Source organism: Crotalus tigris, unplaced genomic scaffold (assembly GCF_016545835.1).
Source record: "Crotalus tigris isolate CLP2741 ecotype Arizona unplaced genomic scaffold, ASM1654583v1 scf7180000017576.4783729, whole genome shotgun sequence".
NCBI classification, from domain to species: Eukaryota; Metazoa; Chordata; class Lepidosauria; order Squamata; family Viperidae; genus Crotalus; species Crotalus tigris.
Genome location: NW_024096487.1, coordinates 1,962,768 through 1,978,465, shown reverse-complemented (window position 1 = coordinate 1,978,465; position 15,698 = coordinate 1,962,768). Strand labels below are relative to the sequence as shown.

The 15,698-nt window shown below is 36.7% G+C and overlaps 1 protein-coding gene across 1 annotated transcript in view; it reads left to right on the top strand.

Moving 5' to 3' along the window:
• CREB3L1 (cAMP responsive element binding protein 3 like 1) overlaps positions 1-15,698 on the top strand; it is an 89,803-nt gene that overhangs the window by 45,599 nt on the left and 28,506 nt on the right. Inside the window, exons 3-6 of the mRNA XM_039358525.1 lie at positions 3,989-4,149; positions 9,596-9,674; positions 13,211-13,368; positions 14,342-14,491. Of these exons, the coding sequence (XP_039214459.1) occupies positions 3,989-4,149; positions 9,596-9,674; positions 13,211-13,368; positions 14,342-14,491 (548 nt within the window). The remainder of the gene's footprint in view (positions 1-3,988; positions 4,150-9,595; positions 9,675-13,210; positions 13,369-14,341; positions 14,492-15,698) is intronic.

Genomic DNA, 15,698 nt, shown 5'->3' with positions numbered 1-15,698 from the left:
TCTGAGAGGGACCCTGAGGTTGTTGGGTGTGGATACAAAGAAATCAGCACCTTCCCTGATCCTTCTGTCTTGGGTGTAGACCGAATGAAAGCTACTGCTTACAGTTAATCCTTATTGGCACATGTAGAGGCCTAAGTGGGCTTCTGTTTTACCAGTAGATTTCTCTGCAGGAGATGGAGAGGCATAGTCATTTCAAAACCTATTTTTAAAACAATTCATTTTAGGATGATTCATGACGACAGGATATTTTTAGAGCAATCCTAGCAGAGGATCCTGTTATTTGTGGGACCCTGTGGGTGTCCAAGTGGTTGAAGGACAACCATCAGCCCGAAAAGGAAATGGCACAGATTCAGTATATACAAGAGAAAAAAGACCTTTCTTTAAAAAAAAAAAAAGCTAAAAAACCATAAAAGCAGGGAATGTTTCCCCACAGTGGTTAGAGATTATCCTGGCTGAATGTTGCCAGACATCAAGAAGAGAAGGGGCAAAAGCACTACAATTTTTTCATAGGTCATTCTTGCTTGGTCCTGTTCCAAAGAAATATCCTGCCTCCTTGTAGAACTGTTACCGAACTATCTCACCTCAGACTATAGATGAGGGAGGACAGTTACTCTCCCAAACCCCCTCAATATCTAGAAGAGATATATTTTAGTAACATTGCTGGAAAAGGAGCACTGGAGTACTAGTGTTCATAGAATGTCACGTGCTGCTTGTTTCCGGATATTCCATTCTATTCCTCCTCCCCTTCCCTCTTGTTCCTACTCTCGGTTTTCCTTCACATCTAACATTCTGTAAATATGGTTATTTGCAATGAAAATGATGCAGCATACTATTTATATATCCAGGTGCTAATTATGAGTTCTATTATAAAGTCTTCTAGATGTTCGTTCTGTTATAATATCTTCTAATTCAGGGATCCCCAATCCCAGCTCCGTGGACCAGTACCGGACCGTGGCATGCCAGCTACCAATCCGCACAAACAAGAAAAGCCCCATCCACAGGATGCAGACAGCACACAAAACCACGCCCCCTCCAGTCCGTGGAAAAACCTCTGTCCACATAACCAGTCCCTGGTGCCGAAAAGGTTGGGGACCTCTGTTCTAGATGTTAATATAAATGCTTATAATATAAAGGGCCGTGGGCTTAGTACAAAACCCTCCCAAATCCTTCCTTTTCTAAGCCAAAGAGTTAACTAGGGAAGTGGAACTACCAGTAAAACTGGAGACGGAAGGAACCTTGCATCTTTTAGAAGCATCATGCCAGCTACTTCATAGTGGAATGCAATTCTTTAGAGCATGATAAGAACATCATGGCTCTGAGCAACAGCACAGGAGAATGGAGATTGAGAAATCTGGGAAGAAGCAGCATGGAAGAAGAGATGATAAAAGGCAGCTTTCTCTGACAGTTCTTCTCTCTTCAGTGACCTTATGCAGCTCTGCAGAGAGAATTAACGGCTCTCTAATAGTTATAATAATACCATTTGCTGCATGCACACTCACAACTCGCATTTCCATCCCCAAAATATTTAACCATGTAATAGGAATAACCAAACTGTTTTGAAGTAAAAAAAAAAAATTGAGCTCAATATATTCTGCTTCAAATTCAGAATACATCTCTCAACTTAGGAAAGGGTTATTCTGACCATCCTGGAAATATTTGGAACTTTGAAAGAGTCCTGGTTCAAATTTGAAATAGACATTTTGAGTTGGAAATGGGACTGTTTTAAGCTCAAAACAGAATGGTAGAAACAATCTGTTTTGAACTTCTTTGGGCACAAAATGTTTTTAATTTAAATCTCTCTCTCTCTCTCTCTCTCTCTCTCTCTCTCCCTCCCTCCCTCCCTCCCTCCCTCCCTCCCTCCCTCCCCCCCTCTGTGTGTGTGTGTTTGTGTGTGTAAAAGAAATTGCTCAAGTCAGAATTCTAGACAACCCTAACATAGGATCAGACAGCCATTTTTTCACCCTTTGGAGCTATAATTATTTTTGGGAAATCCTTTCTGAGCTTATATAAGGATCGCATATCTATTAAAAAGGCTTTCTCAGAGTATTGCCTTGCCATAACTTTCCAGGTTTTATACCTACAACTTAACCCCGTTGAAGATTTTCTTCTGCCTGATATATCTTGCATTCTCTGATTCTTGGATAAAAATCAAAGTAGGTGAATATAGTTTCTAAAATACATTCTAACCATAATGGTTTGTTTCCATTGCTCTTTTCATCATGCATTTGCTCCTTACGTTCAGTCAAAATCCAGCTTCCTATAAACTTTAAGATCTAACCTGCTTGGTAGAACGATATAGTCTTCTACAGTCATGTGAAAATAAAGTACACTCTCTTTGAGTTATATGGTTTTACACATCAGGACATAGTAAAAATCATCTGGTCCTCAGCAGTTCTTAAAGTAGATAAATACAATTTCAGATGAATAACACCTCATGACATATTAACCATGTCATCGTTCATTTTACAAAAAGAAAGTCAAAATGAAGAAGTCATTTTGTGTGAAAAAGTAAGTACACCCTATGATTCAACAGCTTATAGAACCATTTTTAGCAGCAATAACTTAATAACTTAAAGTCATTTTCTGTATGACTTTATCAGTCTCTCACATCGTTGTGAAGGAATTTTGGCCCTCTCTTCTTTGCAACATTATTCAAAGAGGATGTACTGTATTTACTTTTTCACATGACTGTATGTGACACCCAGGGATGCATTTCAAGAAGGCTATTATCATTCATTTTTTCTCCAAATTAACCTCAATTATTTTACTTTTTCCTGTATTGCTCTTGTCCTATGTAATACCGAGTTATCTTTATGCTTTCCTCTGAACCTTAGTTTTCTTAAAGTATACTTTCCAGAACAGTATATACTGTATATCCAAATGAAGAACTTCCTTATTTGTATAAGAGTTGCTGTATGGATTTCTACTCTTTTGAGGAAAGTATTTCCATATTGATAGCAACATTACACTTTTTCTCTCTTAGTACAGTGGGGAACCCCTCAAACCCACAAGAACCTCTTTATATATATTCCATTTGTAATCCTAGAATACCCTGAGATCATGGTACCTAAGATGATGGCAAAAATGACTGAATTGGAGCAGTGCACATTCAACTTAAATCATGAAAATAAGAATGAAAACAGGATTAAAAGTTGTCTGAAGAATGAAATGTTCACATTCCTGCCCTTAAACTCCCAAAGTGCTGCAAATGGGCTGAACTCTTAACTGCTGAAATTTGGAAGCAAAATAAACACATTTCTGTGAAACTGTTTTTGAGTTTAAAATAGGACAATAAGGATGTGTTGAGAGCAAAATGCTTCTTGGAAGCCAAATGCTGTTACTTCCACCCTTAATATCCCACCCTGGCTTGCTAGAATCATGCAAAAAAAAAAAAATTAGACCTGGTGGATCTAACGCAGAAAACATTGTCCATCCTTGTTTTAAAGAAACTTCTTATATCAATCTACTAACATACTTTTTTCATAAACAGTATAGGACAGACTACCCTGACAGAACAGATTCATATAGGAGAGATCAACCATCTTGTGTGATATCAGTCTTTTTAAAAAAGTTTAAATATTGTCAAAATGTGGTTGGATTTAATCTTTGAGGTCTTGTGACATTTCAGGTGAGGCTGGTGAAGTCTGGTAAGATTTGGTGATCTTGCAGAATTTTTCCATTTCTTTTTTAAAAAACCTCTAAAATTGTTTAAACTGAGGCATAATGCCTAAAATGGCTGTGCTGTGCTAGGCAAGGCTTTAGTGTAGCCTTCGGCCTGGAAATTGTAGCATATCCCTGTATTAGAGTTTAATGGACTATATTTTCTGTTCTGAAACAAAGAAAAGCTGATTGTGGTGCTTCTTAGCTGTAAAATCCTTGTTCCTTCAGGTTACTTCTGTCATTGAACAGGACACACCTCATTATATGGTACAATGTTTCTCATAGACAATGGTAATATGACCTGACTGTCATGTGCTTCTTTTCTCAGAACTGGAAAATGGTATGTGGACACTCCAGCACAAGCTATGTTCCATCATGGTGAAGCAGGAGCAGAACATGGTGCCAGAAATACCTGAAACTCAGCTGCCAACGCATGCAGCTCCCATGATGAATCTTAACCCATTGCAAAGGTTGCCAGACCCCAAAGAGGTGAGTTGCACCAAGAATATCTGGAATGATTTGGACCTGAGAATGTGGCATTTTTCATGATTTCCTCATCTTTCATTCTAAATAGAAAGGCTACTACAAGGTGGAAAATAAAATTAAGAAAAAAATGCCTAGGTAGTCTTTATTTTAATCACTGCTGATTTGAAATAACCACCTTTTAAAAAGTGACGTAGCAGAGGGAAAAGTGGGCAGTTGAAGGATAACTGGACAGAGGACTTTTGATCCTGATTCAGAAATGGCAGATTTTATGGGAACTATACTTACCTTTATTAGGGATGCTAGTCCAAACAGTGGGCAGGATTGTTATGATCAGTGTAAGTGGAAAAATACACCCAAAATAAAAATTATAAAGTGAATCTCCTGCAGACGTTCTAGAGGTTAACTAGCCCATTTGTTTCTAGCCTAGAACCGTTTTGTCTACAAATAATGCAAACCTTCCGGATGAAGCCAACGTCTGAGATAGAATTCAAATTATCTCTCTTTGTAAAAATACAAATCTTTCTGCTGGTGACATTTCAAAGACGCTTTTCTTTTTTATATTTTTTTATTCAAGTTTTACAAGACAAACAATGGAAGCATTAAGAAAAAGAAAAAAAAAGAAAAGCAAAATTATGGAATGAATTGTAATGAAAAAATAGGAAGAAACTTCCCATTTCCTTTTCAGCAACTATAAGTACAATTACAAAATTATCTCTTAATCAGTGATTACAAAAAAACACTTTTTTATTATTCATTTTTTCCTAATCATCAAAACCACAAATCATAAGTGCATTTTTCTATTTCATGAAAAAGTTTACAAATCATTTCTAGTTGAACATAAATGTCATTTTTTCCCCTCTGATCAAAGTGGTTAATTTAGCCATCTCTGCAAGTTCTATCATCTTCATCAACATTCCTCTGTTGTCAGCCTTTCTGCTTTTGATCATATAATAATTTTGCTGCAGTTGTCACATACAAAAACAAAGTTCCATGACTTTTTTTCTAGTTGCTTGTCCATTAATATCCACAAAAAAGTATTTGGTTTTATTTGTAATTTAACTTTTAAAACCTTCTGAATTAATGTATGTATTTGTATACAAAATATTTAGGCTTTTTTACATGTCCACCAAACATGATAAAATGTCCCTTCATATTGTTCACATTTCCAACAAAGATTCAAAATACGTATATATTCTAGACAGCTTCTCTGGTGACAAATACCAATGATACGTCATTTTATAAAAATTCTCTTTAAGTCTAGAACATAATGTAAATTTCAGTCCTTTCAATCACATACTTTTTCATTGGTCCATTTGTAATCTATAGCGAAAAGTTTTAGCTTATTTTATCATTATACATTCCTTGACTTGTTCGTCTTCTGTGTAATACTATATTTCAACAACTATTTATACTTTTTTAGCAATAACATGTTTATGTTTTTATCTACTTGAAACCTTTCTAAGAAAGAAAGGTTTCAAGTAGATAAAAGAAAACCATTGACAAGGTTATCCCTCTATTATCAGATCTGTTGGTTTCATTTTATAATCCCGTTGAAAAAAATTCAACATCTCAGTAGGCTAGCCATTTATGTTTGCATATTTCTCATCTATAAAATGCTTCTTGTGCTGAAAGTCATAAAGGTAAAACTTCCATTTATATTTATTCCATACTCTTAGAATAGCCTAATATAACAATTTTAAATTTATATTCACCTTAAATTTATCACCCCATAGACATCCATGCCGCCCAAATCTCAAATTATGGTTTTCTATTTTCTAAATGAGTAATCTTTTATTTCTTACAAAACCCAAACTATCATCCAAACTAAACAGCAAACTCATATTTTGTAGTTAAATCCTCATTAATACTTTTTGTGCTATATCTATGAAGCATAAACAGATTTCACCTATTTTATAAAATTCCTCCCAAAATTTATATCTTTCAGAACCTTATGAAAAAATATTTCAGCTGAAATCATTGTGAACAACTAATAACCATTATTCAGTAATGATATTGGTCTGTAATTTCTTACTCAGGTCAAATTTTATTCTTCTTTAAGTATTAATGTTACGTTGGCCTCTTGCCAAGTCTCTGGTAGCCCTCCTCCCTGTAGAATATAATTCATTATATTTTGCAAAGGTGGTAAAAGTTCATCCTTAAACCACTTATAATGCGAACTCTAGTATGTTCATCTGGTTCAGGCATCTTTCCTGGCTTACTCTTTTTCATTGCTTCTGAAGCTTTTGTTATCATTATAGTTCCATTCATCATTTGCATTTGTTCATTTCTAATCCCTGGTAGATTTTGTTCTCTAAGACGTTCATCTATTTTCTTCAAGACAATATCATGCCCTTTATGCAGATTAAAATAATATCGAAAAAATGGTTTTTTTTGCGTTAAAACCTTGTGCATTAGTATATTATCTTGCTCTTGTAATTTCATTAACATTTTCTTTTTTTCTTTCTCTTCCCAATTTGTAACGTAATCATCTCATTGGTTTATTCGCAAATTCAAATTTTATTTGCTCTGCATAATTCAATTTTATTTCCATTTCTCTTATTGTTAACATAGATAACTGTTGCCAACTTCTTTCTAGTGGCAATACTTCATTTAATTTCCATCTGAAAGGACTAGATATTCTTTTATAAACCAAATTCACAGAATTATGATCTGAGAAGGTCTTTGGTAAAATATAACAACAGCACTTTCTATGGTAACTAAACATCACAATCTGAGTCATGTCTGAGTCTTTACTGAGTCTTTTGTTTATTGAGAACTTTAGAGATAATTAACAAACATTCCATGCTGGACTACTCACTTTAACCAACTTAGTAATGAATTGTACAAAGCACTTTCATTAAAAATAAAAATAATAAAAATAAAAATAGCAGGATAAAAAATAAAAACCATCACCTTAATCACTGAAAACTTTTGTAGATTCTCTTTTAATTGATTTTTTTGCCAATAAAACTTAAATAAGATCAATAAACCAAAGTTTCTGTTGTATATTTGTAGTCTCAAAAGAAGATTAACACATCGCAAAGAATCTTATCTTTGTTGCAAAAGGAAATCTTTCTTCAGCTGTAATTGATTACTTCTTAAAGTGATTAAGAGAAGGGAGAACAAAGCAGTAATGTTTGTAATGACTCTGCTGCCATTATGAGTGTAGATCGGGTGTCTGCAACCTTAACAACTTTAAGACTTGTGGATTTCAGCTTCCAGAATTCCTCAGCTGGCTGAGGAATTCTGGAAGCTGAAATTCACAAGTCTTAAAGTTGTCAGGGTTGCAGACCCTTGGTGTAGATGAATGTCCAGGGCTCCTGAGAACACAGCTCCTGGATCTAGCTGCAAAAAACCTACCCTAATTTGCAGTTTAATCAGAAGGCCCTGCTGTCCAGAACAGTCTGGAACATAGGCGGTTAATCTGCTGATCTCCCTTTGATCCAGGGAGATAAAAGCCAACCAAAAAATTTCCCATCCAATTTTCAAAAGCTGCAGCAGCTCTCTGCATTTCAGAGAACATCAGGCTGCCATTCCCCCTCAGGAAGCAACTCCTTGATATTTCAAATATGCTTGTCAAAGAGCAGAATTCCAGGATAGTATTCAAGAAGCTGAAATGGAGATGTCAAAATTTAAACAAATCAAATTTTATTTTAGACACATTAGATTGGCCTTCTTATATCATCTTCCTATAAGTCGTTTCATCTGTTGGACTGTTAAGGTGCATCAGCTTACTGTAGACTGTACAGCCCAGCAGCCTTGTCAATGCAAAATCCTTTATAGCTCCTAGAATAGCAATCTAAAGTTAGAAACTTTTAGTCCAGGATATCTGGAAAATACCAATTTTGGGAAAGAGGCTGTATATATTGCAAAATGAGAAATCAGAGCCAGATTCAGCCCGTGATGTCTTTTCAACCATTCTTTCCCATTTGGTACAACAAACATTTATTTATTTATTTATTTATTCATTCATTCATTCATTTATATACCACTCATCTTGTGGTTCTAGATTACTCTTAAGTGGTTTACAATGGGGGCTTACAACACTCCCCCCTTCTATTGACCATCCCTATTGAGAAGACCAATGGAACAATAAACGTGTGTGGAATGTCAACAAGGGGCATTTGAGAACTTCTGACCTGGAGCGCCAAATACCCTTCCTTGTTACTTGCTTCCCAATCATACGACATGCTTCATTGTAACTTCAATTTAAACTTGTGTAAATTAGAGTGTGGTGTTTCAAGGGATGTCCTGAAAGATATGGTAGTAACGTTCTCCCACTGTGTTTTGCTGCCAATGAGTTAATTTCAAAGGGTTTGTCTGATCAGATGTGGGCCTACAGGTTTCAGAAAATGAACTATGTGTCAATTCAATAAATCATTTATTCTGCCCTTTGAAAGGTGAGAGCTAGAATCAGTTTCTCACATATATTTTACAGCCTTATTCCCCCTTTCCCCCCCCCCCCAAGTAAGAGAACTCCCTTCATTTGTACTCAATTGTGGGTTATTTTCCTTTCACTTACTGTGGATAAATGTAGGAGGGGAAAAACAAGGATACCATTCAAATCAAACTTGTACACAAAACTTCCTCTGTTGCTTTAACTTTGAACTCCCTGGATTTCCAAATGTAGATCTATGTGGTGTGTGTTTGAAAACCATATTAACTTCCTTTGCCAGGCTATGTTTACAGTCTGAGACAACGTGAAATATATCTGTTTAATGAGGAAAAAAAAATCTCTGGCATTTGGTGGGAAAAGAAGGCTGGAAAGAGAAGATCACATTGATGTAGCTGGGAATTAATGACTCTTCGTGTTAATTCTTCATCTCCTTTGATCAGAAACAGCTGTTAAATAGCCCTGCAGAAAATCCAGTGAAGAGTAGAGGGTATTCTGTATCGCCAAAGTTTGTGCAAAAGCATTCTACGCAATCTTGCAATAGATCAAAATCTGAATCTGAATAAGTGGACATTTTAGAGATAGGAAGAAGGTAATAGGAAAATGACTGTCAGTCATGGAACACTATTTGTGCAATGCACTCTTTCATCATGCAGAACATCAATTCTGCATGATGTTCACTTTTCTTTACCAGGAGGCTCAAAATTGGTGCCAGGAGCAGATTACTACCATATCACATACCATAATATACAGATGAATAGTAAAAATAGTGTGTAGGTGATCTCTAGAAGGATGATGGTCTCTTGTATGGAGCCCTATTGTCTCAGAATAAGAGACGTGAGAGATGTGTGTAGCCTGACCCCAGAAGCAAATGACAAGATACAGCACAATTTGTTTGTTTGTTTGTTTGAGTTTATATTTCATTGCCCATCTCCCTCACACAACAATGCTTTGAGTCCTTGCAAATGATGTGATCTCATAGGGAAATTTATGATTCTTCCAAGCAAGATATTCAAAAAAATCACTAACCCAATACTTTTCTCATTTGTTTTACAGGCACCGATAGAAATGACTATCCAACCTGTAATCAAAGCTGAACCTAGAGAAGTGAACCAATTTTTAAATGTGCCAACCGGTGAGAAAATTGGATAACTCAATGAGCTTTCAGTGCTCTCCAATCTCATATTATTATTTTTATAGACCATCTTGTCTTTATGCTATCGGGGTAAACTTCCAGACAAAATAATAATGATGATATAAGCACATTCTGCTATAATACCTTTAACACCATCAAACAAACTTATCCCAGGTCTTTGGAAAGGACTGGATTGGTGGGAAAAAATGCCACATTCAATCTAAACTTTTGGCTGACTATGCAATACCATAGTGGATAAAAATGCCAAATCCAATTTAAACATGGTTGGTCTCCTACCAACAATAAAAATAATTGATAATTGATAAATTTTCATGTTGCCTAACTCTCAACAACTCTGGATGACTTACAACAATCAAACAACAGAAAATTACAATAAAATCAATCAAAGATTAAATCAATCTTTGGGAGAGAGTTGGGCAGCATGCAAATTTAATGCATTATTTTAATCAAAGATTGATTTTCATGAAATTGGTCACTTTGATCAATAGATCAATGATAAAATATGGCGTGACAGACCAGAATGTATAATATGAAGTCTCCCTCTCCTTGTCAAAAGCCTGAGTGAAGAGTCAAATTTTCATGGCTCTTCTGAACAAAAGGAAAGTGGGCGCCATTTCAGGGGAAACCTAATTCCAGAAGGCAGGAACCACTACCGAGAAAGAGAATTTCTGGGGTTCCAATAGATGACTCTGTTTGATCAAAGGAACCCACAGTGCATCAACCCTGCAGAATCAAACTGGCTGGGCAAATACTATGGGAGAAAGGCAGACCCTTAAATAACCAGTCCCTAAGCCACGTAGGGCTTCATAGGTAGCAACCAGCACCTACATTTATCTCTTTGAAATAGGCTACTACTAGAATGTGATGGGCATTGTGAGTATGTGGCGTATCAGCAGTGGAAATATTAGATTTACTTCTAATCTTCTTTTATCTAATATTTGCCAGCATTTCTAGAAAATAAAACGCAGATCAATACAACAGCATCTATCAAAATTTACGAACTAATCTATTAGTCATTATTGTAATTAAATTAGAATTTGTCATTTGAATAGGAGCATGTATCTTGCCCTGTCATTTTACATAGTTATTTGAAAGAATGCAAGAACAATTCTTAAGAGAGTTGACTTTCATAGCAATTTGATTGGGGCAATTTCCATTTTCTGGATATAATTTTAAAGTGCAAACTTTAAATCATATTCTTTCATTTCAGCAATGTTATGTCTGGCCTAAGTCTGTGAAGTGCAAACCTTCAGGATCAGCCATGTTGGAAAGCTGGCTCCTTCTCTTCCTCTTCCTCTTTCTCTTCCTCCTCCTTCCTCCCCATCTTCTCCTTCTTCTCCTTCCTTCTTCTTTCTTCTTCTCCTCTTTTACTGCTTTGGGTGTTGAGGGACACAAAGTTCTGGCTCTTGCTCTTATGGCAGCCTTAACTATTTTTAATTGATGTTGTTGTAGTGTATCTTTCATGGTGCCTCTCCATCTTCTTCTGGGTCTGCTTTGTGTTCTTTGACCTGCTCCTCCTTCTGTATATGCTTTGTATGATATGGAAAGATAGCTCAAAACCCCAAATTGCCAGCCTTTCTGGTGTGAAAATTAGTAGATTGTTGTTATTTTTTTTAATAAGTCAACATTTCCTGTAATTTTTAAAGGTTAGGGTTTTTCTTCAGTCCGCCAGAAGGCAATTATCTCTTTAGAAGGCAAAAGGCTGGGGAAATCTGTGGTAATTAGACGTTGAAATGTCTTTCCTTAAATGAAATTCTTCCCATCACTACAATAACTGAGCACCTTACAAAAATCATAGTCGCTTTGTTAAGTTTTAAGACAGAGATTTAAATGAAGTCAGTAAAAGCTTGCCCAGTTTCAGTAGTCTTACTTGAAACCCAGCCCACATTTCTCTCTGGCTTTTTTGGATTAGATATTGGCTGCATGTCATTGGAAGGATAATAATGAACGCTGCCAGTTTTTAATGTGCCTGGTAAAAAGTTCTTAGCTTTATTTCCAGAAAGATAACAATATCTAGAATTCTGCTTGGCAGTCACTAACACTGCACAGAGGGACCTGTTTAGCCAAATGAACACATTTATTTATTTACTTTAAAAATGTAGTGTCCTTTCCAAGTACTGGAAATTCATATTCAAATAAGCAAACAATAATTTACAGAAAATATTAGGCTCTCTCAGATGTTTGGCTCACAATGTATCCCAACAGAACAAGCTTTTTTAAAATAATAGTAATAATAATGTAAGCATTAGCAAGAGCACTATCTTCTATCAGCAGGAAATTTAGAGGATTCGTGGGAGAACCAGCAGTTAACAAATCCACGTTCTGGCAAATGACATAGAAAACTTATTCCAAAAGACTTGTGAGACAACTCCCATGACTGGAATCTAGCAACTGAAGTATATATAACCTATTCAGAACAGAATAGATGTAACAGTAGAAATGTTTTAGCTATACACCTGTGCATAAATTCAAGAAAGTGCATGAGGTAGCTCTGTGGAGACCACGTGGAGATGTAGATGATAGAAAAGAAGCAGGGCAGGGAGACAGACATACAAGTTTGCCATCAATATCTATCACATGCTACTGGACCTAGAACAGGGTTTCCTGAAAGAAACTGTAGATATCTCATGAATGAAAAATTAAAGGTAATTGATAGCTCCATTGGCGTTGTTATCCATTGTGAGGTAAAGCCCACTTAAGCTTCAAACTCTAATTCCTGATGTGCCTCTGGGACAATTTCCTCTTTTAGAAGATAGAGGAAGAAACAAGGAAATCAGCTTCATTTCACTGATTTTATCTTAGCCATAATCAAAGCTCAGTAAAGGAAATCAAAGAAGAAAGCACTTGGGAAAGCTGTAACATCTGTGGGGCTGAGAATAAAAAAAAAATGAAGATGGTGGCTGTAACCATGTAATTGAAGCCCTGCTTTTTGTGCATATATGACACACATAACTGTTCAAAAGGGGTAGGATATCAAATTCACGTTTCTGCCTGCCAATTTGATTTCTTTTAGCCCTTCCCTAGGGATGCCCAAGTACTGCCAATGAGCAGCCCCAGAAGTCCCTTAGATCTTGTCCCCGAGCATATTTAGTTCCAAGATCTGGATATATCTTAAACCTGGAGGCAAGTTTTTATTTTTATTTATTTATTTATTTATTTTTCACCTTTCCGTACTGTCCTCCTCTCTCAAAGTTTCCACTTATCCTGGAGTATTAGTTAGGCAGTTGAAGTAAGCCTTTTTTTTTTTTTACATAAAATCAAAACAAGAAAATAAAGCCCATTGGTAATTAACGATGATGAGATGTTAACATATGATGAAGAGAAGGTGGATCTCCTGTTTTGTTTCTTGTCATTTCCCAAAAAAAATATTGCTTCTCACAAATGAAGATCCAGATTGCTGTTCAAACTAGTTGGAACTGGTTAGATGTGTAGCCTTCTTTCGCCAAATAACTTTTTCCTGCTGTTACCCATGACCAACCTCTGTTAACCCGTTTTCTGTATTTTTTCTGACTTAGATGACTTGGTGCAGATGCCACCAACACCTCCCAGCAGCCATGGTAGTGACAGTGATGGATCTCAGAGCCCAAGGTCCCTGCCTCCCTCCAGCCCAGCCCGCCCTACTGCTCGGTCTTCTACAGCAATCTCTTCTTCTCCTCTCCTCACTGCACCACATGTAAGCAAAGAGAAAATGTTAGGCTTAACTGCGATGCCAGGTTGCCCCATCATCTGTATTACTCAGCAATCATTTTAGGAGGGCAGGATTTGAAACTGTTGTTCTATATCAGTGGTTCTCAACCTTTTTAATGCCGCGACCCCCCAACCAGTCATAAGTCGAGGACTACTCAACCGTTCGTAAGTCGAGAGTCTATTCTATTGGCTTTCAAAAGCCAATAGAATAAAAGGGAGTAGCACAGCTAAGGAAAAGGAGGAAAAAATGGCGGACTGTGTTGTTTGGCGACCCCTGTGAAATGGTCATTCGACCCCAAATGGGGTCCCGACCCACAGGTTGAGAACCACTGCTCTATATTCACCCTCACTGAGTACAAATACCACTTCTGGATGCATTTTTCTGCTCTGCATTCAAAGTATGGTTTTCCTGTTGCCTCAACTGCTGCTTTCCAAATTGCCTGTTATGCTTTGTTGTTGTTTTTTCTAGGCTGACACTACACATTGGCTTCACAGAATCAATACTGATTCCAAATTCTGTAATTTATCCATAGTTCTGGAATAGTCTAAAAACTCTAACACGCAGACAAGATTAGCTGAGGAAACCTTCAAAATCAGGATTCATTGAGCTACAGGATTATAGTGTCTACGCTGAAGGACGTTCTGGTCCAGGAGACCCGTCCGATCTCTCCTTGAAAATTACCGTGTTGCTTAAAATGTTGTGATGTTAATGCTATATTCTTTTGGAAATTGATTAAATTCTGTTATATTGGAATGTGCAAGAATTACCTTCCCCCTGTCCTTGTTTTCTCATCCCTTGATAGCCCTCGTGCTCATGTTTACAGTGCTTGTGCTCATGAATGTGAGCCCTTGCACTCATGTTCACAGTGCAGGACAATGCATTACTTTGCACAGAAAAATTGGGGTAAGATTATAATGTATATTTGGGGAAATTGGTTTGCTCTTGCTTTTCTTCCCAGAAACTACAAGGGACTTCGGGGCCCCTGTTCCTAACTGAGGAGGAAAAGCGCACCCTGATTGCTGAGGGCTATCCCATCCCAACCAAGCTTCCTTTGACTAAAGCAGAAGAGAAAGCACTGAAGAGAGTAAGGCGAAAGATCAAGAACAAGGTCTGTTATTCCAACTATACAAGACTAGTAAAGAGCAGTGCTAAGAGAGGCAGGGGTGAGGTATATATAAATATAGATGCAGGGATTTCTTTGATTTATATTCACCCAGTAATATTTAATCATGCAATGATTGGCCTTTTCAAAGCCACCTTATTAATTTAGGAAGGAATCAAGAAAGCACCTGTATTGCTTTTTGGAATTCCAAAATAAATTGACTTTTGATCATCTATCTACTGGCCTGCCGGTTTACTTACTTGCCTATCTACAGTATTTCACTGTTCCATGTCATCAGTGGGCAAACTGCTTGCAGAAAATATATCCCTGAGGAGATTGTAATCTAAAATTCAACATGGGGGAAGCTGAAATAAATGGAGACTGGAGTAACAATAAAGTAACTAACAGGGACTTAGTAGTGAAAAATCTTAACAGTACTATAAAGTATGTGTATACATATCAAGATAAGGCTTCTTCATATCCATAAACTTACTTCTCCTTGTCTTGTGTAGGTACTTTTATTTTAAATAGACAAAAAGTTCTGATGGTTAAGGAGAAAAGCCTCAGATGGATAGGAACTCCTAGAAAGTTACATAAATAGAAAGTATTTATTGCAATCAGAGAACTACACTTGTACCCTGAAAAAAAATGACTTTCTCTCACTCGTCATTCCTCTTTTCCCATCCAACTCTATTTATGTATTGCTACTCCACAAGATTTATTCACAACTTCCCCAAGTTATCTGCCATCACTGCAACTTTGCTTACATGTATAAACCCACATGGCTGCAAGGAACTGGGTTCAAAAGCAATACAGGTAGCCATCGTCTTATGACCATAATTGGGACTAGAAATTCCGTCACTAAGTGATGCAATTGTTAAGTGAAGTGTACCTGATCTTATGACATTTTTTGCTGTGGTTGTTAAGCGAATCACCATGATCATTACGTAAGTGAAGCAAGCAGGCATGAACTGCAACTTCTTAACTCAAATGCATCTTTATCTGGGATTTCCGTATACCTCTGGAGGACAACCAGGTATTCCCTGGAAAAATTGTTGCTGTTTTAAGAAATTGCAGACAGATGTGTATTCATGTATTTTATATACATATTCATAGAATTTCCTGAGTTACACTGGGAAAAAAGACATAGATAACCAGTTTGATGAACACCTATGTGCCCTAATGTTCTAAAATGCTAAAGACACTTTCAAAT